We start from the raw sequence: 27,240 nt of genomic DNA, 5'->3' as shown, positions 1-27,240 counted from the left end.
TCACATCTTTGTCTTTTAATTAAAAAAAGAAAAGAAAAGAAAAGAAAAGAAAAGAAAAGAAAAGAAAAGAAAAGAAAAGAAAAGAAAAGAAAAGAAAAGAAAAGAAAAGAAAAGAAAAGAAAAGAAAAGAAAAGAAAAGAAAAGAAAAGAAAAGAAAAGAAAAGAAAAGAAAAGAAAAGAAAAAAAAAAGAATCCAGCCCACAAGACAGCAGAGGAAGCAGAAACCAGAGAGAAAGCCAGTGAATTTTGGTACATTTGGAACAATCACCTAGGCTGAAGTAAATGAAGATGTTTGTCCAGAAACAAGGAAGAGGGTATTGTTTTGTACCCATATTCTAGTGATATCTATTAGGAGCTGTATTTCATTTTAGAGAATTGAATGATAGGAAAAGAAATACTGCATGGATTTGTACAAAAGCAGAGCAGTTTTGTAACTCCTGTGACGATGAGAGCAGTCTCACTTTGAGTGTTTTAAGTCTGAAATGACTGATCCTGGCAAGGGGCCAAAGCAATGGTAAGGGTGGCATTATCAGATACATAGACCAATATGCAAAACAGCACAGATCAGCCCTGCAGAATTATCTGCAAAGTTGTGCCAGTAGGATGATGCAATGATAGCAGCACAACCCATCCTAACACCAGAATTTCTGAATGCAGTGGAAATCAAGTGGATGGAAATGAAGAAGCCATGTGGACATTAATTACTGGGATGCTATCATGAGGTATGGACAATTTCAGACTACTGCTAATCTTTGGCATTCAGAAGTACTTTCTGGTTCCTGGCACATACCTTCTCACTGTACAGATTCTCTCCATTCTTTCTATGACCTAGCTTTCACTGAGAAGAAATTTGGTGTGTGATTTTCTCAGCCCGGCTGAGCTAAGATCCAGGACCTATAAGCATACTGTGGAGTATTTCTGACTCACAGTGTAGCTACAAAAACACCTAGAATGTATGTACTACAAATTCATCTGAAACAAGCAAAGAATTAAAATGGTGTGTAAAAATTGGTTCTTGACTGATAATTTGTGAAATATATAGCTATGACTTCAAAAGTAAGATTCATTGCACTATGGTCCCTCTTATGTAAAAACAAAAAACATGGCAGAATGCATCACAAGTCTGGAAAAAAAACAGTAGAAGGAAGCAATGCTCTCTTTTTCCTCACTGCATCAGAAGTACTGCTAGTTCAGTATCAGCAGCACAGGGAAAGCCTAAATAAAAACAGTACAACAGCATGGAATGTGTATGTGCTGCAATGAATAGTTATGTACTTGTATGTCTTGCAGTAGAGAAACAAACAGAAGAACAGGGAAAAAACCACCACATTGATCTCACTGCCAATAAACAATGTGAAGAAGCAGCGTTAGCCCAGATTAGGAATACTTGTGTCTTCCAGAGTTTGTTTTTCATAACCCAATTTTCTGTAATTTGCAAAATGTACAAAATGGGTTTCTTAAGGACTCCGTGGTAATAGCTTTCATTTGGTGCACAACATTTTCCCCACTTTTCCTCAGATTATGCCTCAGAAGTGTAAGGACCTTTGGTCTCAAGAATTTTGCTGTCTTTTTCTTTCTGCTTGTCACAGTTTTACACCGTTACTTTTTGTTTTGGGGATCCCTGCTGATAATTTCGGGTAAGATTAGATATACTTTTTCTCATTTCTTAGATGGTGTGATTGTACAGTGGCATCAAAACAGTAGTCATGAGAATCTGAGAGCCTGAAATATAAGGCTGTTAGGAAAGGGAAACAATCCAAGAACAAAATAGTTTCAGCTGGATATCTTTATTCAGTCTCTCCATTAAAAAATACATTTTATTTATTTATGAGGTATTTTACTGATCACTGGTGAAATAAGATGCCTGTTAATGCTATCCTAATTTAGAAGCAGATTTTGTCAATACAACAAAATTAGATATAATTGGGAGAACATGGAAATGTGTCAGGTTTGTGTACGTGCTTCATTAGACCTCTTCTCCAGATGGAAAGGATGATCTGCATTTGATGGAGCTACAGCCTTTTGCAGGATGCACTATCACATGGTGCATCTATCAGAAAGGTACCTACTCTTCTGACCTAGATCTTTATTTTTCTTGTTTCTTCATCACATGCTGCAAGACTCTAATATATTGAATCAGAACTATTAGCTGCATTTTCAAATTTCTCTGCCCAAAATTGTGCTCGATTACGTTTGTACGTGACACTGGTATCTGTGCACCTAGTGTGTGTCCCAGCAAACAGGGTGCTATTGGAGGCTTCCCAGTAATGGTGGCATCTCCTTGTGGAAATGCCACACTATTGAGTTACTGGATACCTCAGTGTGATGGCCTGATGACTGTGAAGATGAATCATATCACTAACCATATAACTGTACAGAAAAGACTGAATTGTCAGTGCTCATTGCTGCACACTTGCAGAGTACATCAGCTTGACCTCACAGGAGAAGAATAAAACACGTCACCATTTCAAAAATGTCTTTATGGAGGAAACGAGTGTCACATCACTAAGCATAGCTTTTACTCATCTCTGAAAGTAAAGCCATGATAGCTGACAACCCAAGCTATACCAAACCACTTGCCATTCCTTTTATTTTTGAATGATTGCTTCAATTTTGTGGTAAAACTATGAAGTTCACCTGTAGGTAAAGATTCTTAAAATCTGCTAGAGCTCATGGCAAGCTGCAGTGCATTTTTTTCAAAGAGTTGTTGGGTAAGGGATTGAAAAAAAAAACCAACAAAAAACCAACAGCAGAATATCTGACTCATAATAATTGATGTAGCTTGAAGTAGCCATACCTCAGTGTCAGCACACACACACTGGATGGAGGCAGGCAGAAAGCAGCAGGGGAGAGGAGGAAATGCAGTGGGAAGATGGACAGTCTCACGTGGTGTGATGGAACTTTGGACAGGATAGGAAGTTGGGATCTGCAGGGGTCCATCAAAAACTACTGAGAAGAGAGGAAAGGAAGAAAAAAAAAAAGAAAGAAAAGAAAAAAGTCCTATCAGCATCAAGGGACAACAAAATACTAAGACACAAGTACAAGATCTGATTAAATCTGACTTCCCAGCAGATCTGCTTATCTGTAGCAGGTGTAGAGCTAACTGAACACATCCTGTAGGTGCTGATAAGAAAGTTATAGCCCAGGTACCCACTGCCAGAATGTGCTCAGAGTTTTTGTGCTGCCAAGTTTCATAGCTGTTCAGCCTCTCCTTGGGGGACCTCTCATCCACCTTCAAGATCCAGCTGGGCAAAATCACTTCTCCCAGTCGGCAGCTACACTTGTGAATGGCAGAGGCCCTCTGCTGGTCTGCAACACTCACTGCCACTGTTAGTTAAAGAAAGAACGCTGATCAAAGAACACACGCTGATCAAATGGCTGAGATAAGAGAATGAAAATCAATAAGCAATAAAATCAAGCAGGTTAATAACACTGATTAATCTGTGTGATCAAGGAAGTATTGCTGAAGATCAGCCTACTAGAAACCTTAGATTTAAGTTATTGATATTAGTTCAAACGTTTGAGACCACTTTTGTTGAGAGTGTAGTTCAGAATCAAAAGTTTGATGTCCAAAAACAGCTTTGGGACAGTTTCCTCTGTCTATAATATGAGATATAATGTGAGATCATGAAAGGCTTTCAAGTTTCTAGCAGGTTATGCAACCTGTAACAGACAGTGCTCAGTGGGGAGAGCTGAGTAGGGAGAAAAGTGAATCAAGCTTCAGAAATAAATCCTACAATCATTTTTTAAAGTTACTAGTTAGACTGTGTATGAATTATACATTGAAAAAATTAATTTGATACAATACTTCATTTGAGAATGATAAGAATTCATGATATTTCAGTAAGGAACTAAGGATATACTTGAAAAGAGTGTGTAAGGAATAAAGCATAGGCTGATGCTAATCTGTTGCAACAAAAATATAGGCAGTACAGCCAAAGCTTGTAGAAAATTTTTAATATCATGGGACAAGAAAAACTGTTAATATAATGAGAAACAACTTAGAAGACAAAAAGTGTGAAGTGAAATTCTTTCTAGGGCATGGCCTACCCTTCTTGTTTGGTTTCTTTTCAGGACTTGAGTCATTCCACATTCGCCCTCTCAAATGCTCTATGCAGTGTACAGGTTCACTGATGAAGGACTATGGAAGGTTCCAGCCTACTGCTATCTTGCCCTTGTGGCAGGTGCTCATGTGTGGGCTGCTTTGTGGCTGTAAATTTCTGCCACATTCTGGTGGTGAATGTGCACTCCCACTACATAGGTGGCTGCTTGCAGTTCAGTAGTATATCTGTATCCAAAAAGTTTGATTTGAGATCTTAAGGCGGATAACAAACACCATCTTAGAACACAGAAGTCATGCCCGTGTATGGTTATGACATTAACACTGAGCTGGCTATCTGTCTGTTCCATTTCTATTACCCTTCCTAAGTCAGCAAGTAATTAGAAAGAAAAAAAAAAAGGTTGGAAGGAAAAGAAGTTCAAGCTAAGAAACATGGATTTACCTGTAGAGGTAGGTCTTAGGAACAAAGTTTGCATGTGGCTACAAAATTTCTTTGCTGCCTGAGGCAGCAGCCAGGATTATGGACTACAGTGTGAAAGTATATCACAGTTTGACAAGATCCCATGTTACAGTGAGGAAAGTAATATGCAAAGGCTGTCCCAAAAGTAATGCTTCCAATTTTGTTATTTGACCATGACTTCAGAGGCAGATGTTGTTGGCATGGCAGTAGGGATTGAACCTTTCCACCAACATTCCATGATGTGCTGTTGCCATGTGACAGATGGCAGCAGAGAGGCAGGCTGACACAATGGGGTTTGACATGCAAGTGCGTAAAGGTGTGGAACTCAATTTCTTGATGTGGAAAAATGGCACCCATTGACATTCATCAATGCTTGCAGAATGGTGATGGAGGCCAAACAGTGGATGTGAGCACAGTGAGGTGGTGGGTGGTGCATTTCAGCAGTGGTGACACTGAGCTGAAAAACAATCTGCATTCTGGATGGCCATGCCTACTTTTCTAAGTGCGGCATGCAGGCTCTTGTTCATTGCTGGCAAAAATGCACAGCTAATGGTTGTGACTATGTTGAAAAATAGTGCTTTTTAGATAGGAAATTGTCCTATCAAATAGTGTTACTGTGCTCTTTGTATCCGTTGTAGCTTCCACGGAAATAAATAGGAGGTATTACTTTCAAAGCAGCCTACATACTTTGTTTCATTTTCCCTATTATTTTTTCATCAGTGAAGAGAGGTAAGCACCTTCAGGCGTCATCTGAGTCAGCCAAGTTTGACAGCAATTAGGAGCATGGCAAAGGTGACGTGGAAATATTTTTAGAAGCTCTTGGCACCAACTGAATAGAAGGTCTAATATAGGCTATCAAATAAGGCAGCATTAATATAATCTTTGCATACTCTACAGCAGCCATTAATTTTGATGCTGAGACACCAAGCCTTAAAGGGCTTCTTAGAAAAGCCACTGAATGGGAAAAAAAAAAAAATCTCTGACTTTATGGAGCAATGACATTGATCAGTCCCTAACACAGAGGGTTTGACATGGAACACAAGTTGAGCTTTTCCCTTTTTTACTCTACCCACCAAATCTGAGGTGTAACTCAGCAGCTGCGATTCCCTTGCCTTGGATGAAGGAATGGCAGCATCCAAAGCAAGATTTTACACCTTTAGTGACTTCACGAGGTTGTCAGGATAAACTATCCCAGAGCCCTCTGAAGAGAGGATCACTGATGTCAAGGGGAGGCAGGAGTAACAGATATTTACTTTCTTTGTTAACTACTCAGGGCTTTTCTCTCTGGGTTCTCAGACAACTAATAAGGCACTACCTCTTGCTTTGTAACTTTCCCACCTGCTGTGTGGTATCTTTGATGTCTAAGAAAGATCTAAAAGCTGCTCACAGTGCAGATTTAGTTTAACCCTATCTAAAAGTCAAAGGAATCAGCCACAAGGAAAAAAGTTGAAAGGATATCAGATTTCATTATGCTTTTCTGAAGCTTAACTCCAGTAAATGAAGCACTGTTTTCAAAGATTGTCCCACTTATGAAATAGGCTAAAGGCAGAGCCTTATGAAAGGGACTTTAAACAAGGTGCAAAAGGCTAGTTTTGAGTAAAACAGAATCAACACCTCTGCTAAAATATAAGATGCTCTGCATCTCAGAGTGAACCGATACAAAATGCAGGTAGCTCCACAGATACAAATGCATCAAGGTGAAAGCTAACTTCTGTATTTTAGTTAAGGGACAAATATCATAAAAGAAACATAATGATTGAGAAATGTAACGGGATGAGCATCACATAATCTTCTCTTGACTCAAAGAGTAAACTTAAATGAGAAAATTACAGAAAATTTTTTTTCCTATAAGTACAGCTGCGGATTGTGAAACTTCTAGTTCAGTTCCTAAGAGGATCCTCCTCAAATTTCAACATCTCTTTGCACATCTCGCAGAGTTAGAAAAGTAACATCTGATAACCCATTTTTAGAAAAAAAGAGAACTGCTCCTTGACTTTTTTTTTTTTAAGTGAGAACAGATCTGCTTGCTAGAAGTTTTCAAACTGATACATCCTTCTTCACGCAGGAAGAGGTGTTTGCAACCTTCTACTAGTGAGCGACAAATCAGTTCAGCGTTACTCTCGATGTAATAATCCAAGGCACCACTTGCACCTTATGGTAAGTCATCTTTTCTTTCTTTTGGTTTTATTTTCTTCTACCTGTGCATTTAGCAGTTGTTTAGGTACTTCAGTGACTGAGGTGAAAAATACTTGTGGAATCTTGCTAGAGAACTTCACATTAAAAAACAACTTGGGGAAAAGAACAGGGTATGTTAAAAGGAATATCCTGCTTTTAAAGGATAGAACCACTAGAAGAGTTGAGCAGGGGAACCAGATAAACAAAGAAAGGTTGATTGGGATAAGAAATGTAAAGGAATATGGCTCTTTGATAAACAGATTACACAATTTTTTTTTCTCTGAATGTGATGCATTATGATAGAAATTTGGATTTTAAATCTGTGACTCCGAAGATGAAGCAACTCATTTGAAGAGTACTTATTCTCTTGCAGAATGACCACAGAAAATCTGATATGTTTTAAATGCTTTATCTCAAGGAATCTGTTTACATGTAGTGTACCTTAGCATTTTGCTGCCATTTGCTGCAACCCAGTCAGTTAATTCAGTGAAGCATTCTAGTCAGTGGCCAACGCTGTTTCCTAACACGGTGAGTCTACAGAATAGAGCACAGAAACACCTGGTGGTTTGTTTTCCTATTTTCTAAGATTAGCTTATATAGCTTATGTTGTTAGCATATGCTGGGTGCTATACTCAATTCAGGGCAATAAGTACTTCTGCAGAGAAAGGCTTCTTAAGAAAAGACTGGACTCAGCAGAAAGAAACACTCAGAGGAAAGACTGCACTTCGCAAGTGAGGCTGAAAGGAATAAGATAGAGGGGAGATGGAGTTCTCATTCCAAGAAGGCAGAGAAAGAAAAAAGGAAGGAACAAACTGAGAAGACCGTTAGCAAAAAGAAGGGTCTGTCATGAACGGGATTGCTGCAGTAATAACAAGGCAGACTTTGCAGTGTTAGCATGAATCCTATCAATCAATTGCATACTCATAAAATCTCACTCTGTGTTTATGACTCAGTCACTTCTCATAGCCCTGTTTGTGCTTCAGCATCATGCAAGTGCAAAATGACCAAAACACAGAGCTAAGAGGCTAAGAAATAACCCTCACAAAGTACTGATAGTGCAGTAGATGTGGTTAGTGGCCTTCTACCTGCTTTGTGGTTGCAACTGTTCTTCTGGGCTGTGGTTTCAAACCCTTCCACCATGGGTGAATAATTTTAAGATGTTGCTTCTGCCCAGTGGGACGATCTTGTCATTTTCAACAACTACTGATGCTCTCACCAGTTTCTAGTTAGACTAGCAAGGAGGGTCAAACCGGTCTCAGCCCCAGGACATACAGGGCCTGGCTGTATGTTCTGCATCCAGCTCCTCATCCCATAATCTCAGTGCACAGTGCAGCTGACTGGGAAATTGCAAATAGGGATACTTAGCTACGAGCAGCACTGTCAGGACATGAAAAAGCTGAAAGTAATCTTGAATATTTGCGCAGTTCGCAAATCTTGGCATGCTTTTAAAATAAAAAAAGTTAATGTTTTGGATCAATAACTCCTTTTTGAAGGTGCTTTTTTGTCTAACAGACTTGTTGAGAGTAATTAAAAAATATAAACACTTAAATACTTTCAAACAACTTACTGTCAATACACCTGAGCCACAGCCACTTCCGTTACTACGATCTCAGTATTGTAATGACTATGTAGTAAGAACAGCTGTGGAAAAAATTGTTTCAAAGAGGTCACCAGAGCTTCCTTAAAATCAGACTTTGAGGGTTCTGACAGCACTTATTTTCTACCCAGGAAACTGTATCTAGGTAAGCCTTAGACACAACTGTTAAGACTGGACAATTTTCTCTTAGTTCTTCTTCTCCAGAAGAAAATGTTACGCCAAACTCTACATACCAAAGTAATACCTCAGTATGAACATTCTCACCATTGTATGCTGGGAACAGAGACAACACTGCCCGAGGAACAAAATGGGAAAGGAGTGGAAAAAAGGTTTGCAAGTGCAATATCTCCTTTTGTTTGAAGGTGCAGATTTTGCTCCAAGCATGCTCTCTCAGTTTTGGACAGATTCATATTGGCACTATGCTGGAAAATAATCTCCTTAAAGTTTTGAGGAGCTCAGGAGAGACCCAGATCCTCATTTTAAAGGTCACTGGAAAGTGGTCAAAGGCCTACCGAGCAGTCTCTTCTCAAGACTCGGTTTAAGATTAGTTAAATTTCACAATCAGACAAAAATTAAGATGAGGCACATTAGCCTTTCAGTGATCTGTTTTTACAGCAGAAAATAAGACTTTAACCCAAACAATTACGTCTAGACACAAGGAGATGCTTCAGTGATTTCACATGCTGTAACTCAGAATGGACCACTGAGAGCTTCTACGAAAAAGGAGACCAGTGCATGGCTCCAATATCACTATAATCACCAGTTGAGTTTCTTCAGCTCAATTTAGTCTTGCAGAACTCAAGTGCAGAAACAAAAGCGATGGCTTTCAGTGTAGTTTCTGCAAAAGACATCTGCGGTGAGAGAGGACAGACCTTCTCATTGAAAAAGAAATGCACAGCGGGGTTCAAAACAGGAAAGGAGTGATGATTGCTGACAGTTATCTGAGTGGTCACACAGCAAGCTGGGGCAGACACAGTGTCTGAAGCTTTTTGTGTTGTGAGCAGTCTGCTGCCTTGACGAGAGAGCAGCAATCATTCTGCCACAACAATGCAATGCTTCATAAAAGCAGTCATCAGGATCCAGGATAAAAAACAGCAGCCACTTTCCCCAACAACAAGTAGCTCTATAGTGGCTACCAAAGCATCAATTTCACTTCCCCATCAAGTGATTTGGAAGCACTGACACCTATCATTGGGTCCTCCTGACACCTGTCTTCACAAAATCCTCTTCCCTGCTTCTCACTGCTGTGCAGGAATTCTGTAGATTTCTCCAGGAGCCTGTGCAAAGACACTTCTCAGAGACCAAGTTACACGAAGCTATGCTCTGCATATGAGTATTCATCTGGCAGATTCTTGGTCGTAACCACAGGTGTGGCACCCATGTCTCAAGTCCTTTGACTTCCTGACACCACACACAAACAGGGACGGAGTATAGGGGCAGCCCTTGCACTGCTTTAGTTTCTATGTCATCTCACTGGAAACAGTAACAAGAACAGGATGAAGAAAGATACGCAAACAACAAATATACATCCAGAATATTTAGCTCACCCTCACAATGACAGCCATATCAGCTGTTCAACTAGGTGCAATCTCAAACACTCATCTGAATTTTGGAGCAACTGAGTAATGTCTGATTAATAGAAAAAAACAATCAAAACTTCTTTAATCCTGAGCCCTGTGGAGGTGTTTCACTTGTCAGGAAGATTCTGCATTAGATACGTGTAGTATAGGTCAAGCTGACAGCAAGTGAAACCCTTTATGCCATTTGGACAGGTGTTTGCCTACCTGTTCTTTCCATTGCAGTTATCCCTGCAGGTCATCAGCTGAACGTGTCCAGCACAGCTCACAAGACAGGGCTGCACACAGCTGTTATTCCAGAGCTACCTAAGGCCAGCCATTTCCATGGCCCCTGCCTGGCCCAGACTCTGAAGAGGACGCTGCCTTTGCCATCGGAACCCAGACCAACGCTACTGACTTGCTGCTGGCCAGCAGCCATTACAGCACTTGAGCAGGTGGGTGCAGTCAGTGCCCTGGGGAAGGGTCATTTCTACACCACCAGAGATGGTCCCTAGCAGCACTGAGGCTCCCGTGAAGCCACAAACTGCACTTTTATTTTACCCATGATAGAGTGACATTGCAGGTACTCCCCTGGGTGAGGGCTGCAGCGCATGTTGGCACAACGAGGCCAGGCCCCATCGCTGTGTTTCATTCCCCTCCCTGCCAAGCCTAGAGTTCCCTGCAGCTGACCACTCTTCTCTTCCTTTGCAGATCAGCACACAATGGAAAACTATACCACTGACCTAGGTGACATGGATGTAACAACAATGATTGACTATGGTGATTCAGCACCATGCCCAGGAACTGAGGAAAAGCACTTTGCAGCAAATTTTCTGCCACCGCTTTACTCACTGGTGGTGATATTTGGCTTCATAGGCAACATTCTTGTTATCCTTATCCTGGTAAAATACAAGAAGTTGAAGAGTATGACTGACATCTACCTGCTCAACCTGGCCATTTCTGATTTGCTTTTTATATTTTCTCTTCCTTTTTGGGCTTATTATGCTGCTCACGACTGGATTTTTGGAGAAGCGCTGTGCCGGATCCTCTCAGGCATTTACCTCCTTGGCTTCTACAGCGGCATCTTTTTCATAATCCTGCTGACCATAGACAGGTATCTGGCCATAGTTCACGCAGTGTTTGCTTTAAAAGCTAGGACAGTTACCTACGGCATCCTCACCAGCATTGTCACGTGGGCTGTTGCTCTTTTTGCCTCTGTTCCTGGGATAGTATTTCACAAAACTCAACAGGAGAACAGACGGTGTACATGCAGCGCTCATTATCCGCAGGAGCGGAGAGATGAATGGAAGCAATTCCTGGCCTTAAAGATGAACATCCTAGGACTTGTTATTCCTATGATAATTATGATCTGCAGCTACACACAAATCATAAAGACATTGCTACAATGTAGGAATGAGAAGAAAAATAAAGCCGTCAGGCTTATATTTATCATCATGATTGTATACTTTTTTTTCTGGGCACCATATAACATTTGTATTCTCTTGCGTGATTTTCAAGATTCATTTTCTATCACTAGCTGTGAAACCAGTGGTCAACTGCACAAAGCAACCCAAGTGACTGAAACAATTTCAATGATCCACTGCTGTATCAATCCTGTCATTTATGCCTTTGCTGGAGAAAAGTTTAGGAAGTATCTTCGCAGCTTTTTCCGAAAGCAAATTGCATCCCACTTCTCTAAATACTGCCCAGTTTTCTATGCCGACACAGCTGAACGGGCCAGCTCCACCTACACACAGTCTACTGGAGAGCAAGAAGTTTCTGCTGCGCTGTAGGTTGTGCCTAACAAAAAAAAAAGTGGAATTGACTTTTTTGAAATCAAGTCTATGATGAAAGCCTGGAGAATCCCTTCTGGACACTGTCTCTAATGCATCTGCACAAGGTCATGGCACACAGCTAGCAAAGCTGTTATTTGCTCATAACAGCGCGGAATTGTACATAAATGAAATGGATGTACCGAATTAGCTGTGAAGATGTGGTAACAGAATTCTGTGGCAAACAAAAAGGAAAAAAAAGCTTTTTTTTTTGGTGGAAGTAGAAGCATAGTTACATGCTACAGAGACTAGAAACATACCTAAGCTGAGAGTCTAACCTAGCAGACTTATAAACTGATCTTCTGAAGTGACCTAGTGATTAGAAAATGATATTGCTTCTTTGGAAACATCTCTTCACTGTATTTTACACAAGATATTTCATTCATTTAAACTCAGTCTCGGTCCTTTATTAGCGTGGTCGCATAACTCTGTAAATAATGCTAAATTACTGAGGTTTGTGATGAAAAAGCTTTACAGTCGTTATGGGAAAACTATGCATTTTGAGAAGACGCCAATATTCCAAGGCATATTTTCCTTTGTGCATGGTTGGCTACTGGCCTTTCAGATCTTCCTTCTAATAATTTAACAGTCTGAGCTACTAAGTGTTGCCATATAAGTTAATTAGGAGTTTGATATTTTCAGAATGCCCTTTTGATAAACTGCAGTTTTATATGCTACTTGTATTAACAACAAATACGATGGTCTGTCACTGATCAGTAAATCAATGTGTTTGCAATATTTTAAAACTAAAGTACTATACACAGAGCTTTAACCGTGTTAGATCAAGTGCAGATAATAAGGCTTCTTCAGCTTCTTAGTGCAGTGATTTTGTTTGCCATTTTTCTAGCCTACATAAAATAACAACTTTAAAACGCGAAATTAATGGAACTGTAATGGCTGCAAAAACACCACAGCATTAAAGGTGTGAAAATGTTTGACCCAGATCTTTTTGAAGATAAGAATATGCTATAGACATTTTTCAACACAAACACACGCACAAAAAAAGTAAAAGCATTCACTAATGCACAAAGCCAAAAACATACAGCATCTCTCTCACTTCTGAAGAAGGCATAATTTGGGGGCAATTGCTGTGCTTTTTTCTTCCTGTTTTGTGGAAGTTTTCTACAAAGCAAAAGCTTCCATAATTCTTCCATATTTAGCAAGACTGATGCTCAGCTATAACTGGGTTTTCCATTAAAGTTCAGATCTAGCAGAGCACATGAACACAGAGAACATGAAATAAGGGGGTACTCAGGTGATGAAGGTCATACTTTTGTCACAGTACAAACTGTTTTACATCAAGTTTGCATAGCATTTCTATCATTTCTTATATTTCCCCTAATACTTCTGGTTTTGGACAACTCTGGAGATTCTAGAGGAATATAAAAGTGAGTATTTTAATGGCTGTTCTGATCCAGTAGGGTAATCTCTGTTTCCCAGATGCCCTGGATAGCCTTTTTTAAAAAAATAAGTTTTTCAAATAAACAGTTCCAAGTATCAAAGAAATTTTACATTGCCAAGTGCTTGTGAAAGCAGGAAGTGAAATAGGGAAATATTTGCTCATCAGACCACTATTTATTGTGTTTTGTCACATTAAGCGCTACTTTTGGACTACTTCCACATGGGAAACATAACAAAACCATATTATGCTTTCAGAAGTTTGATTTTTTTTCAGCTTCACATTTTTAAGACACTGTGCAGCAATTACTACTATCAGTATAACCAGAAATTGGATAATTTCAGTATGAAGAGACAAACACCTGCATTTCTTTTTTAAAGAGACAGGAAGCTACATGCAGTAACATAGGTAGGGTTGTTTGTGTATGTTTTGTCTCTTCTACATAACTCTTATAAAATGCTTTCATATTTTATTCTGTTCTTGCTAAGAATTTTGGGGGTTGGACTCGATGATCTCTGGAGGTCTCTTCCAACAATTCTGTGATTCTCTGATTTCTATTCAGATCCTAAGATAGTTTGTCTTCAAGGAATTACTTGCTCTAGAAGGCTTTGGTGCCAAGTGGGGTACTGACCAGCTCTGCAGGAGCAACGCGCAATAAAACGAATGTACAAGAGCGAACTGACAAGGCTTTCTGAGAGGTACGTAAAAAAAAGAGCCCCAGTCCTTTGCAGTGTTCTCTCCTACAGCATGGATCTTTTCAAGGGACAGCTTCCCCAACACAGAGCTCAAATGTAGAGACTCTTGGCCTAACAGATCATCAGCTTATCAAGAGTTAGTCACTTCACAGAATCATGGAACGGTTTGTGTTGGAAGGGACCTTTAAAATCATCTGGTTCTAATCCCTGGTATAGGCAGGGACACCTCCCTTTACACCAGGTTGCTCAAGGCCTGATCCAGCCTGGCTTTGAATACTTCCAGGGAGGGGGCATCCACAGCCTTCCGCACTGAGAAGAGAATGTACTTCAGCAAATTACAATACACCAGATTTCAGTAACTGTAACACACTTGGATCCAAATTCAAGAAAAAAAATAGAAAATACAGTATTTGGCAGCACTGGTGCATTCAGTTTAAAGACTGCCAACAGACAGCCATAATATTTTGTATCATGCAGTTCATTAAAGGTTGTTAACTTCTGCACATGAGACTGCTCAATCCTTTCTGCCTCCGCCATCTCCTTGTTTTAGAACAGCCCATAAGAATGATAAATGAAGAGAAATCCCTCCTCATCACAGGTTGCTGTACCGCTGAAAGAGCAGGCAGTAAAACTCAGGGGCTTACAAGCAAAGAACCATCACCATTTGGTAACGCAGGGCCATTGCAACAACTTTTAGCATGTTGGAGTGCCAGTGAAGGCTGCCTGTCCCTAATTATCTATTAACAGACACGCTCTTTTGGGTCCCTAATTACCTATTAACAGGCATACTATTTTGGTTGATATTTCACTTAGTTTTGTGCACTGAGATAGGAAGAGTGCAATCTCACAGATTGCCTCTTAACTCACTCAGATCCCGGGAAGTTTAGCTTTTATTATGTTTAACGTCTGTCCCCCCTAGTGCCAGAGAAGCCTACCTCTGAGTACACCATCAGCCTGCTCGGTTCTGAGGTGACGGTGCCATCTCGTGGCCAAACGGTAGCGCTTGCAGCTGCAGTCCTACGACTCACTAGCAATACTTCTTGTTGCCGTCCTTATAAAATGACCACCTCCAGTACAGGCAGCACGGAAGCAACAGCAAGCCTTAGGAAATATTAATGGCAACTAAAGAGCGGAGGCCAACTAAGATCCACGAAAGGAGAGGGAGAAGGAGCGCGAGGAGCCACGTGAAGAGGCAGCCGCCAGCCGCACTCACCCATTACTCCCCACACAGCTGCACGCGCCCTTCCCGCCCTCTAGCAACGGCAGCGCCTCCAACGGGCGCCCGGTAACAGCGCAAGCGAGGTGCGAGTCGCTATATAGTACCGCCCGCCCCTCCCAGCCCAGGCCACGCCCCTCGACTGGACAACGCCCCCTGTCTTCCCGCGCATGCGCAATGTGAGTCGCCGTTTTCCCGCCCGCCGCGATACTGCAGGGCGCTGTGAGGGGTGGGATCGGTGTCAGGGGATGCCGTGGGGGCAGCGTCCCACCGGCAGCACCGAGCACACAGCGGTGCTGGGGTTGGGGAGGGAGCGGGAGCTCTGGGTTGGGCGTGTAGAGCGGTGGCTGAGCCTCAGTGCGAGGAGGGGCCCCGGGGGGAAGGGGGGGGGCTGCCGGTGGGATCGGCGTGCGAATCTCACCGGGGTTTGCTTCTCAGTTAAAGGATGAAAGGCAGCAAGGAGCTGTTCTTGGTGAAATTCGTAAAATCTTCTGGGAGCTCGGAGTATTTCTTGAAAGCTTTGGAGGTAGGTGTAAGCTGTGGGCCTGCTGGATGTTCCGCTGAGGTGATCTCGGTGGTGAATGCAGCCTGCGTGTGTACATCTGGGAATAACGCTGCGCTTACCTAACAGAAGTGTTTCAAGCAATCATACTGACCAGGTTGAACAAGTGATTCTGTCAAAACTTGCTGACGTTGAGCAAAGTGCCGGGTAGGCCCAGAAGGTCCGTGTGATGGTTATTTATCCACCTTAACAGGAAGGATGTGGAGCTTTTTCCCACCTGGAGAGGTTTGACAGAGCTGAAGGCACTGTATGACAGGCTCAGTTCGTATGCAGTGTTTAAGTCTGAATGCTGTGAAAAGCTGGGGGCTGAGGGAGGCTCTTTAGATGCCTTATGTCTGTTCTGCCCTGTACTGTTCAGGGTGGCTCTGCTGTGGGCTGTTTCAAGTACATGTGTGTTTGTGATTTGCACATTATTAACTATTTGTGGTTTATCAATTAAATAAATGTGGTCATATGCATTGTTTTCTTGCAGTCTATAAAAGAATTTCAGTCTGAAGAACATCTCCAGATTCTTGAAGAAGAAGCAGCACTCAAGATAAAAGAAAATGATAAATCCCTTTACATTTGTGATCCTTTCACTGGTGTTGTTTTTAATCATCTCCAAAAGGTATGCTACACACCAACTTATACCAGCTATATTCTTTCCTGTCTAGGAGCTCTTATGGATGTTCTTAGACTGCACATTTTGTGTTCTTGCACTAAATACAGTAGTATGCAGTATTCACAATGAAATCTTTAGAGCTTTGGTGCATGCTGTATTTAGTGGAGAAGACAACTAGTAAAGTGTAAGGATTATTAAGAAGTAGTAGAAAACTAAATATTGTGGTCAGTTCTGATTTTGCTGGAATCAGGGAGCTGGCTCTTGCTTTTTTTTCTCCTGAGTAACATGTTTTTGTTTGACAGGCAGGAAATTGTCCAGCAGACAAAGATAAGCTGTCTGGAATCCAATGGCATGTTAGCTATAGGATGTACTGTTTTTATCAAGCCCAGAAAGTTTAAGAAGGTTGTACTGCAAATTTCCAACAGAATGTGAAAACAAAACTGTCACTTATCTAGTAAAGCTAGACAAGGATAGGCAATGGCCCTGCCTTCCCCAGGATTCCTCAGGTACAAAGCAAACATTCCTTGCTCCAGTGTACCTTCTGCTCATTTTCTTTGTTTTGTTTCTTTTCCATGTTATTTAATTCAGCTTGGTTGTAGAATTGTTGGACCACAGGTAGTCCTGTATTGCATGCAATCCCAGAGATGCGTCCCAAGGGCTGAGTATCCCGTGTATAACATGACCATGGCTGACGTAACGATATCCTGTACCACCCTAGATAAAGATGTTCGGGTAATGTATTGTACACAGTGGATGGTTTAACAGGTTTTTCTGTGGCATGTGCTTTGTTTATTGCTATGGCATCAGTTGTAGTATGTGCAACTGTGATATGATAACTGTGCCTATGCCTATGTCTGATCTTTCTGTGGTTTGTAGAGTATCTGTCATTTATGTAGAGAACTATGGAGAAAAAGGAAGTCTTTTTATAATGTTTGATATACAAGCATGCATGTAGTGGTGTATCTACATCACAAAAGCATATGTAACATTGTAAAGTAGTCATTAATATGGGAATATGTGTAGTATGTAACATTGTAAAGTAGTCATTAATATGGGAATATGTGTCCATTTGAGGATTTTTTTATTCGCTGATCGAGGGATCTGTTGGCCAGCTATCATGCTGAAGACAACATATTTCTGGTTTTTCAGTCTGCGGTTAATATTAAATATCCAGCCAGCTGTACTTCACATAAGTTATGCTTAACTTTCCTTTTTATATATTACAACATTGTTGTTTTATATATGCTACCTGAAAGAACAACCACCAGTAAATTTTTTACTTATGGTATTAACATCTTTACTTTACTTTTACTTATTATATTGTTTACTGTCCATGCAAATAAAGTGGAATTGACATTTTTGATTAGTTTTTAGAAGAAACCACTGGGAATTGAAACTGATTTATTTTTGGATGTGATGTAGGTTCCTAATTATTTTTTTCTTTTGATGATTTTCTGTAATTTCTCCATTCAGGAAGAAGTTCATAAATATGTACAAATGATGGGTGGACGTGTGTACAGAGACCTCAATATGTCAGTAACTCATCTTATAGCAGGAGAAGTTGGCAGCAAGAAATACTTAGTAGCTGCTTCGCTGAAAAAACCTATTTTGCTTCCTTCTTGGGTTAAGACACTATGGGATAAATCTCAGCAAAGGTAATGAAAACTGGAACGAAGTAAAACTTACTTTGTGTTGGGTCCCAGTAATTCTTATGGTTATGCACACTGCTTACTTTTTCTAATTGAGACCAAATAAAAGCGTATTTCTTTTCCCCCTTTCATTCTTTTAGTATGATGAGATACACTGATGTTAACATGGAAGACTACACTTGTCCTGTGTTTCTTGGCTGTACGATTTGTGTAACTGGCTTAAGTAGTTCAGACAGGAAAGAAGTCCAGCGCCTCACGGCTGAACATGGTGGGCAGTATTCAGGGCAACTCAAGATGAATGAATGTACTCACCTCATAGTTCAAGAGCCAAAAGGTAAAACTTACAGCATGCGTATTATTTTCCCTCCTTGACTTGAAGTAGCGTTGCTCTTGCTGCTTCTGTGTAGAAAAGTGGTGTTGATGGGAAGAGTAGCATGGGGCACTCTTACCTTGCTCTCAGTGTTAGAATGTGCTGGCACTGGCTCTATATCACAGTTTATTCAGTAGATAGAGCAAAATAAAACTGAAAAACTTCTTGTAGGTGGAGCTTATCAAAAGTGTATGGCAAGATGACATACTGTTAGCAGTGCTGTAAGTGGTGGAACCCTTGATGAAAGCTCTGCAGAGGGCTTCTTCATACTTTGCTGGCTTATAATGGTTTCGTGCCCTGTGATGCAGTACCATGAGCTCACTGTCAAGGAGATTTTATTCCAACTTTAAATAAAGGCAAGTAAATAGCAGCTCATGAGTTCAAGGTAGTACAACTTGCACCCCGAAATCAGTTATTTGAGTTTTCAGATTTTGATGTGCATCCATCTTTCAGTGAACACAGATGCACCAGTCTTTTAGTAACTTGCATTTTTTTTTTAATTTTATTTTACCTTGAAAGGTCAGAAGTACGAATGTGCCAAAAAATGGAACGTCCACTGTGTGCCTGTGCAGTGGTTTTCTGACAGCATTGAGAAGGGCTTCTGTCAAGATGAGACAATGTATAAAATAGAGACTGGACCAAAACTAAGCAGTACACCCAGTACCTCCACACCCACCAGTCATGCCAGCAAGCTTGACAGTAAGTAACACCTTTTAGGATGCATTTAAGGTAAGGTATAAAACGTTTGGAATAGAAAGAAGGAAGAACTATTTAAAGTTAGTAGAGTGCTTTCTACTTTTGTAGTTTTGTAGATAATGTTTTGAAACTTGGTTTCTGCTTTGCTTATGTAAAAAGCTGAAAAGGCACATAAGCACTGTTTCTAGTAAGACCAGTATTCAGATACGTGTGTAAATAAACCCTTGGTTTAACCAAGGCCTTACTTATCTGCTCTTCAGACTACATTTTCTTTTAGAGCAACAAAATCAAGTGTGAGAGCTTTCTATTTTTTTTTTCTTTTTCAATTAAGTAATGGAAAGAGAGGAGCCAAAAGTAATGCCTCTTCTTTTGTTTCCATTACAGCTCATTCCCTTTCGGACGTCAGCTGCATTTCCAATGTAAATTTGAGTAGAGTTAATGAAACTGCCTGTAGTTCTGCAACGAGCAGCAGACTGGATCCTCCTCCTGATGAGCTGGAGAACTTGGACATAAGCTCTTTTCAAGCTCTTGAAGATTTATTAGATGGCTGTCGAGTATGTTTAACAATAGACTTATTCCAAATGTTCCATCTTCACATGTGGAAGCACACTAGATTGAGGTGCTGGCAGTTGCTGTTGAGTAAATTATGTTGCTTTATCAGCAGCAAGTAACACGTTTCTGTTTAATTTATATACTAGCTTTTGTGTGCCAGGAGCATAAAAAATAAATTCATTATATTAAATGTATAATATGCCTGCATTTTCATAAACATACTTTTAAATACAATAGTGAATGGGTTCCAGAAATGGTGTGTGATTTTGCTTTTTGTTACTTTGTTTTGTTTATACAACTTCTGTTGTATAAACTGTTGACTGGCTGTTTGTTACATTATTCAATATTCAGATGTTTCAGGAATAATGTACGAAGATGGATTAGTCAAATTGTAAATGCTTCATTTCTCTTTTTTACTTTTCTGAAATTTCATCACTTATTTCTGAGCTGTAGAACAGTCATAGCAAGCTGTATCAAAATATTCTACTTTTTTTCTTTAAGGCCTTTATCTTTGCTGTGTTTTCATTGCAGGTCTATCTGTGTGGCTTCAGTGGTAGGAGGCTGGACAAGATGAGAAGGCTTATTAACTGCGGTGGTGGGGTTCGATTTAATCAGCTTAATGAGGATGTTACCCACATCATTCTGGGGGAGGACAGTGGCGAGCTGAAACACTTTTTGGACAAGACGCTTCACAGGTTCTGATAGCTGTGTTGCCTAAGGACTACTTCTGCCTTGCTTGCTTTCTCCCACCAACTCATGAGCAAGAAAATATGTATTGATTTAGAAATCCTAAGTAGCTCTTGTCTTAAATAAGAAGAATTACAGCTGCAACTGTAATTTGCAACTCCTTCCTGACCTGCTCTTCAACACTGTAAATTTTGGGTTGCTATGAGTTGCCTCAGTAAATAGAAAAGTGTTCTCACTGGTGATTAATGTATTAATACACTGAGGAGGAAGGATTTGGCAACCCAGCAGTGGGCTGATATGATGCTGATATAAATTGTAGAAAAGAAATAAGAAACTGTCTGTTCTCATACTTAAGCATGAAGTCGTCAAGTCTGTAAAGTCTGCTTAGCATGCCTTAGTGTTGGAGTTACAGACTTAAGGTGCACGTGTTACATAGTTTGTAGAGTGGAAAAGAAGAATCACAGTTCTGAGACCTGCTGTAACTTGTTTGTATAACGCTTTATTTTATAGGCCTCATATAGTGACAGCAAAGTGGTTACTGGAGTCGTTCAGTAAAGGCTATCTCTGTCCAGTGGAGCAATATATCCCTCAAAACTACCAGCTGTTAGTGAATACAGTTTTGGAACAACCTGATGCAAAGTTAGTTCTTCCCAAAAACAACAGCATCTTGAAGAAGAAAGCTGTGAATGTTGTAAAGTTCCAGCAAGCTGCAGAAGACGACTTCCTCTCTCAGTATGTCAGTAATGATTCTACATTAGGTAGGTTCAAGGCTTAGCATGCCGTTGACAGTTGAACAGGTCGTGTAGAATTTGAGTTTTCAAGCATTTAATTATTAAAAGTTGAGCATTTTAACTTCAATATTGTATTTTTAGGAGTCATTCTCCATGCAGCTATTTTGAGTTGTCCTTGTTTTTGTCAAACTGCTACTCTTTTTTTCTTTCTTCTAGTTGAAGCTGAGAAACTAGCATGTGGTAGCTTCAATGATGTTACTCACGTGACTGTTCAAGAAGAGAATCAGTCTTCTGTCTGTAACGGTTCATTGGGAGAGCCTTCTGCACTGGATGAAGGAGGTGTATTTGCCAGGAAGAGATTTCTTCTTTTGGGTTTTGGAGAAGAAGATGAGTCCTGCATTGCAGATCTGATTAAGGAGCATGCTGGGAAAACTGTGCCGCTGCAAAGCAGAATCATTGCAGACTATGCTGTGGTACCTTTATTGGGGTGCTCTGTGGAGCCAACTGTTGGTGATGTTGTCACGAATATATGGCTGGTAAGGGAGTTATATTTTCAGTCCAGTGAGTGAACATATCTATTATAAATACGTCTTGCTAGAATGCAGAGTTACTGGTGGTTTTTCTGCAAATAAGACTTTGAGAAATTAGTCTTATTTCTTTTGGAATTTGCTAAATGAAAGCATTCCTTAAAGCCTCTGCATCCTTATGGTATCTTAGCTATTTCAAAGATGAAATTTTCTACAGGCTTGTTAAATAAGACTCATGACTCAAAGGCTTCTGGTCTGAGGGTCTGCCAGTACTTTAGACTCATAGAATGGCTTGGGTTGGAAGGGACCTCAAAGTTCATTTAGTTCCAACCCTGCTGCCAAGGGCAGGGTTGCCAACCACTAGATTGAGCACTGTCCAGGCTGTCCAGGGCCCTGTTCAGTCTGGCCTTGAACATCTCTAGGGATGGAACATCCACACCTTCTTGTGGCAGACTGTTCCAGCACCTCACCACCCTCTGAGTTATTGTAGTTTTGTGTTGCTTTTTGGCTTGATCTGTGATTTATACTGTCGTCTTTTTTAAGGTAACGTGTGTGGAACAGCAGCTCCTCTTAGATCCCCAATCCAATCCACTTTTCACACCAGTCCCAGTAATGGAAGGAGTTACTCCTTTGGTGGACTGCGTTCTTTCTTTTAGCCAATTTACTGGTGCAGAGAGAGACTCGCTGGTTTATCTGGCAGGACTTCTAGGAGCAAGGTATATTCCTTTCTGTTCTTATACAGCCACTGTGATTAAATCGCTTACAAATTTCTTCTTTGATAGAATTAAAATGTTTCAACATAAAGTTCTTTTGGGTTCTGTTCATCTAAGTTATGACTGTGTAAATATTTCCCACTCCATTAGAGAAATCTGCTCTGTTTTCACACAGCCTGATTTCTGCCCAAATCCCCTGACTTGGTAGTTCTATAAATTTGCAGACAAAATTGACACAAAAATGTCAGTTTTTCAGATGTCAGATTTTCTACATTCATAGAATCATAGAATGGCTTAGTTTGGAGAGGACATTAAAGATCATGTAGTTGCAGCCCTCCCTGCAAGGTTGCCAACCGCTAGGCCAGGCATGCTGGATCCATTCCAACCTGGCCTTGAATGCATCTTGAGATGGGGCACCCACGACCTCTGTGTGGTTCCAGCAGTGTGTTACAGCACCTCACCACCCTCTGAGTAAAAAATTTCTACCTAACATCTAATCTAAATCTCCTCTTTGTTGTTTGTTTTTTTTTTAGTTCAAAGCCATTTCCCCTTGTTCTCACTATCAGACCATGTAAAATTTAGTCCCTCTCCTGCTTGTAAGCTCCTTTCAATTACTGAAAGGCCGCAATGAATTTTCCTGCAGCCTTCTCTTTCTGGACTGATCACGCCCAATTCCCTCAACCTGTCTTTATAGGGAAGGTGCTCCAGTCCTTCATCATCTTTATCACCCTCTGGATCCACTCCAGTAGCTCCATATCTCTCCTGTACTGGTGACCCCAGGCCTGGACACAGTGTTCCAGATGGGGCCTTGTGGGCAGAGCAGAGGGGGACAATCACCCCCCCACTCTCTGCTGGCCACTCCACTTTTGGTGCAACCCAGGATATTGTTGGCCTTCCAGACTGCAAATGCAAAAGCAAATGCTGCTTTTTGTCCATTAGCATCCCCAAGTCCTTCTCTGCTGGGAAACAGGCCTTAGATAATTCTGCTGGTTCTCTTTGTGTCACTTGAATGTATTTTATAGCATTATAAACTTGCCACAGGATAACCTTATTTATGACTAAATGAATGTTTTATTAATCTAATTTTAGAGTCCAAGAATTCTTCGTGAGAAAAGCCAATGCAAAAAAGGGAATGTTTGCAAGTACCCATCTTGTGGCGAAAGAGCCGGATGGTTCCAAGTATGAGGCTGCAAAGAAGTGGAATTTGCCTGCAGTCACTGTAGCTTGGCTTTTGCAGTCTGCAAGGACAGGAAAGAGAGCAGACGAAAGCAAGTTTTTGGTTGAACATGCAGATGCTGAAGGTTGGTTATTAGCAAGCTAGGGAATGTGGGAAGGAAGGTCAGATGAATGAATACACTTTCAAAGAAGTGTATGTGATATCTGTGTTTTTTTAAAAGAGAAATCAGATGGCTTGCTTATATTTCGTTTGTTTCCTTTCAAAGATGAGAGTTCCATTACTAAGCTTAGCAAGACACCACCAACTACTAAATTTCCTGATTCTCCAGAACGACCTGCTTATCTCCACAAAGCTGGAAAAAAGCCAGCCGTCACCCCTCTTGATATCAACAGGTTTCAGAGTAAAGCTTTCCGAGCTGTAATCTCTCATCATGTTGGGAAAACAGCAACTCCTCCTGCAGCAGGAGGGCTGCTACAAAAAGAACCATCTTTACACCTTGATACACCATCAAAATTTCTTTCCAAAGACAAGTTATTCAAGCCTTCTTTTGATGTAAAGGTAATGCTCTTTGCAAATTTTTGTGTTGATAGAGCCATTGAGTTTAAAGATATGCATAAACTTAAAAACAGTACAAAAATGTTATTGTAAGCCTCTTTACCCTGTTAACTACAGCCTTTCCATTTCGAATATAGCCAGAAGAACGACCTCAGTTAATTTGCATATATTTCTAGTTAACAACCTGTGAATTAAATCTGTTGCATAGTAGATGTTTTAATGTCGTTAACAAAGCTCCTTTGTGCCTATTGCATTTATGTGTTCTACACCTCATAGAACATAGTCTGTTCTTTACATTGAACGACTGAGAAATACAACCAGAAGGCTTCTTAACTCCTCCAGATATTAGGAAACAAATGTTTACTTGTTCTGTGATGAAACACTACTTTAATGACTTTAATAAAGAAAATTATTGCTGCAAATTGAAAAATGGGTTAGGGCTTTGGGTTCACTGTCTCATTCTGAAAGCCATGAAAAACGATCAGCCTTAAAACATGGTGAGGAAACCACCAGGAGTGCTGGAATGGCTGTTGAGTGAATTGAATGTGCTTGTGAAGCCTTCAGATTTGTTTTTTATTATCAAGGCCTTGATTAGAAGGTGAATTCACTGATTTTTTCAGCCAAGTTGTTGGGTTTTTGTGCTAGTGGATTTTTTTCCCCGCTCCTCCCTTCCCTCCCTCTTCCCTTCCAATGGAACAACGCACATTGGAAATGGTTTGGGATTGGGAGTACCTGGCTTTGGCTGCTGGCTTCTTTCCATTGCAGTTCTCCCCGATGACAGTGAAAAAGAGGATTAAATCATCTCTTTTCTTCTTCCTGTTTTAAATTTGTATACTCTGAGATTGGGATTCTCTTGTATAGTTTTTGTGCAGTGGTACTTTGATTTGTGCTTGCTAGCTGCTACTGTAGGACACAGTCCTGATTTTATGAGAATGTTGGTTGTAACACCTTCATGAAGGTCAGTCAGTTACTTTGTCTTTTTGGTAGGATGCTCTGGCAGTTTTGGATACTCCAGGAGGTGTTGGTCAAAGGAACAGGAAGCTGAGCACCCCTCTTTCTGAAGTCATTGGCAGAAACCTGAAATTGGCACTGGCAAACAGCACTCGGAATACAGAAGCTCTTAGTGCCAGCCCTCAGCTGAAGGCTGCACAGCCAGAAGTGGTAGGAGATTTTGGTTTTGAGCTTTTGGAACATAAATTGATTAAGAAAATGCTGTAGCTTTTGTGAGTTAAGCTATAAAGGAGTTCGTGCACTGTGATAGATTTGAGTAAAAATGTGTATGATTGTGCATCTTCAGCGGTGAATAAAGCAAGATAAGACACTAGGCAGAAATTTAAAAATCTTTTTCTCCTGTTCGTACTGCCATCCCAAATACTAAGGAGTTGCTAAGCTGCATGGTTTATAAAGCTGTGACAATTCAGTTTTTGTTGTATTAGGATAGTAGGGTTTTATAACAATTAAGAAGCTCCTAGGCTCCTGATGAGCAGGATTAAATATTTCACATTGCACTGAAGTTCAGAGCTCCAGCCTAATCTACTCAGAGGAACCAGGCAAAGAAGCAAGAGAAAAGAGTTTTTAGTACTGCTTCTCATGTTGTTGCACATGTACTACAAAGGAGGGGATGAAACTAATGGCATTCAGTAAGGGAAGGTTGTTACTTCTTATTCTGTAGTTTCTGAACCCTAACCTTTTCACTATGGTAGAGTGAAATGTTTTCATGGAATCAGGCTTGATAATTCCTTAATTTTGGTGCTTAGGGAAGTGATCAGTCTGTGATGAAAAAAGCACAGTATGGTTTAGGGAGACTGACTAAGAGTGAATCTTTTGTCTTTGGATTCCTAGTGCTTGGAAGGCTAGTTGTGCTCTCCTTTGACGTGGAGATTGGGAGAAAAAAAAAGTTTGCCTTTTCCTGTTATTGGAAATATTATCACATATTGCACTAAATACTTAAATATTTGTGTTATTCATGCAGACACTTTCTAAACATGATTTTTTCTTTCCCTGTACTTGAACAGGAAGAAGAGCTCAAGCCTCTAGCTGGTGTTGTTATATGTGTTAGTAAAAAACTTAGTAAGAAGCAAAGTGAACTGAATGCTATAGCAGCTTCTCTTGGTGCAGACTACAGGTATCAGACAATAAAGCACAACTTCTAAGCTTTGGCACTGTGGGAATTGAAATAAATATGAATATTAGTATTCTAATACCCTCATCTGTGGGACCTCTTGCTATAGCTGAGCTTTAAGTTTCACCATCTTAAATGATTTATGTCCAAGAATACAATCACACACTAATATAAAACAAGTCATGTTTTCTCTGTGTTCCTGATAAGTCCATCTTGACCAAACTTTATCCTGAAGCCTACTAGTGTTGCAGAAAAATGTTTCCTCCTCTTTTCTTTTTTTTTTTTTTTTTTTTTTAATGCAGAAGATACTGAAATTTTTGGCATTTGGGAAGTTTAAAATTGACTTCAGATTTTGAATCTGATCTGAAATGTGCGTGTGTCTCTCTGGCTCAGAACTAATTATTTTACAGGTTGTGAACATGGCTAAGTTCTGTGATTAGAGAAACTAAAAAGAATAGGTTGTTACTGAGAGGAACTATAAACTATTTCCATTAGATAACAAGTTAATTTTTATGAGTTTACATTTTAAAATCCTATTTTATTTTGAGCTTCATGGACTGGTATTCCAGTTGCAATTCAATATATAAGTAAAAGAAAAGCACATAACAAACTGCTCACACTTATTTTTAGAAACTGATTTGGAACTTCATTTACTTAGTAGTAACAACAAATCAAAACCCCAAACTGTCTTTTATACCTTTGTCAGACTAAGTTTTGTTTACTTCAGAAATGCTTTCAGAAGAGATTGAAGGTGTTCTGTCCTGAAACTGAAAGTTGTCTTTCTTTTGTTATGGCTAAGTAAATAATGAGCGCACTTTCTTCATCAAAGTAGATGTATTTCTAGGATCAGCTGCTGATTTTTTTAGATAAGTAATTATATTCTCCAGTTATATTCCATTTTTATTTTCTAGATGGTGTTTTGATGAAACAGTAACACACTTCATCTACAAGGGAGGGCAAAACGACAACAACAAGGAATATAGATCAGTTAAAGAACGAGGAATACATATTGTTTCAGAACACTGGCTTTTAGAGGTATGAAGCTTGTTTGCTTTTTTCCCCCTTTTACTAAAAGTGAACAGAAAAGAAGGCTTAAAACTCATTAGATAGCAGTTGATTTTCTGCTGGAATTTATGTTGAGCATATATAGGAATTGATGTTTCACATTCTGCTTTGAACTTACAAACATTTTTTGCTGGCACGTGTTTCCCCTGTACTCTCTAAGGGAAAAAGAAATTCTCTTCCATTCAGCAGTTCTGCTACATGTTTCCCAGAATGAGAGCTGCATTTTTCTCTGGTGTAAACTAC

At 40.1% G+C, this 27,240-nt stretch overlaps 2 protein-coding genes across 7 annotated transcripts in view; both read left to right on the top strand.

Moving 5' to 3' along the window:
• Positions 1-636: 636 nt before the first annotated feature.
• LOC128086045 (C-C chemokine receptor type 5-like) lies at positions 637-14,259 on the top strand. Its single transcript, XM_052694197.1, is given in 5 exon segments — positions 637-722; positions 10,095-10,133; positions 10,135-10,181; positions 10,184-10,303; positions 10,560-14,259. Coding segments are annotated over 5 exon segments (1,359 nt in total). The 5' UTR covers positions 637-651; the 3' UTR covers positions 11,642-14,259.
• Positions 14,260-15,136: 877 nt separating this feature from the next.
• The window catches only part of TOPBP1 (DNA topoisomerase II binding protein 1), a 29,553-nt gene continuing 17,449 nt past the window's right edge, over positions 15,137-27,240 (top strand). For 2 of the 6 annotated variants that reach the window (XR_008209214.1, XM_052694163.1), the window contains exons 1-16: positions 15,312-15,516; positions 16,025-16,159; positions 16,742-16,885; positions 17,627-17,808; positions 17,943-18,136; positions 18,692-18,871; positions 19,253-19,422; positions 19,952-20,115; positions 20,618-20,865; positions 21,055-21,374; positions 21,909-22,081; positions 23,168-23,379; positions 23,521-23,813; positions 24,798-24,971; positions 25,826-25,935; positions 26,844-26,967. Coding sequence is in view for 5 of the 6 variants with exons in the window: in XM_052694163.1 (XP_052550123.1) it covers positions 15,436-15,516; positions 16,025-16,159; positions 16,742-16,885; positions 17,627-17,808; positions 17,943-18,136; positions 18,692-18,871; positions 19,253-19,422; positions 19,952-20,115; positions 20,618-20,865; positions 21,055-21,374; positions 21,909-22,081; positions 23,168-23,379; positions 23,521-23,813; positions 24,798-24,971; positions 25,826-25,935; positions 26,844-26,967 (2,904 nt within the window). In the remaining variant the exon portion in view is untranslated. Of the gene's footprint in view, positions 15,170-15,195; positions 15,215-15,307; positions 15,517-16,024; positions 16,160-16,741; positions 16,886-17,626; positions 17,809-17,942; positions 18,137-18,691; positions 18,872-19,252; positions 19,423-19,951; positions 20,116-20,617; positions 20,866-21,054; positions 21,375-21,908; positions 22,082-23,167; positions 23,380-23,520; positions 23,814-24,797; positions 24,972-25,825; positions 25,936-26,843; positions 26,968-27,240 lie in introns of those variants that run through there. The other 4 variants (XM_052694166.1, XM_052694165.1, XM_052694168.1 and 1 more) reach the window with 4 other exon arrangements.

Source organism: Tympanuchus pallidicinctus, unplaced genomic scaffold (assembly GCF_026119805.1).
Source record: "Tympanuchus pallidicinctus isolate F22 unplaced genomic scaffold, pur_lepc_1.0 scaffold3, whole genome shotgun sequence".
NCBI lineage: Eukaryota > Metazoa > Chordata > Aves > Galliformes > Phasianidae > Tympanuchus > Tympanuchus pallidicinctus.
This window is presented reverse-complemented; position numbering and strand designations above follow the sequence as displayed.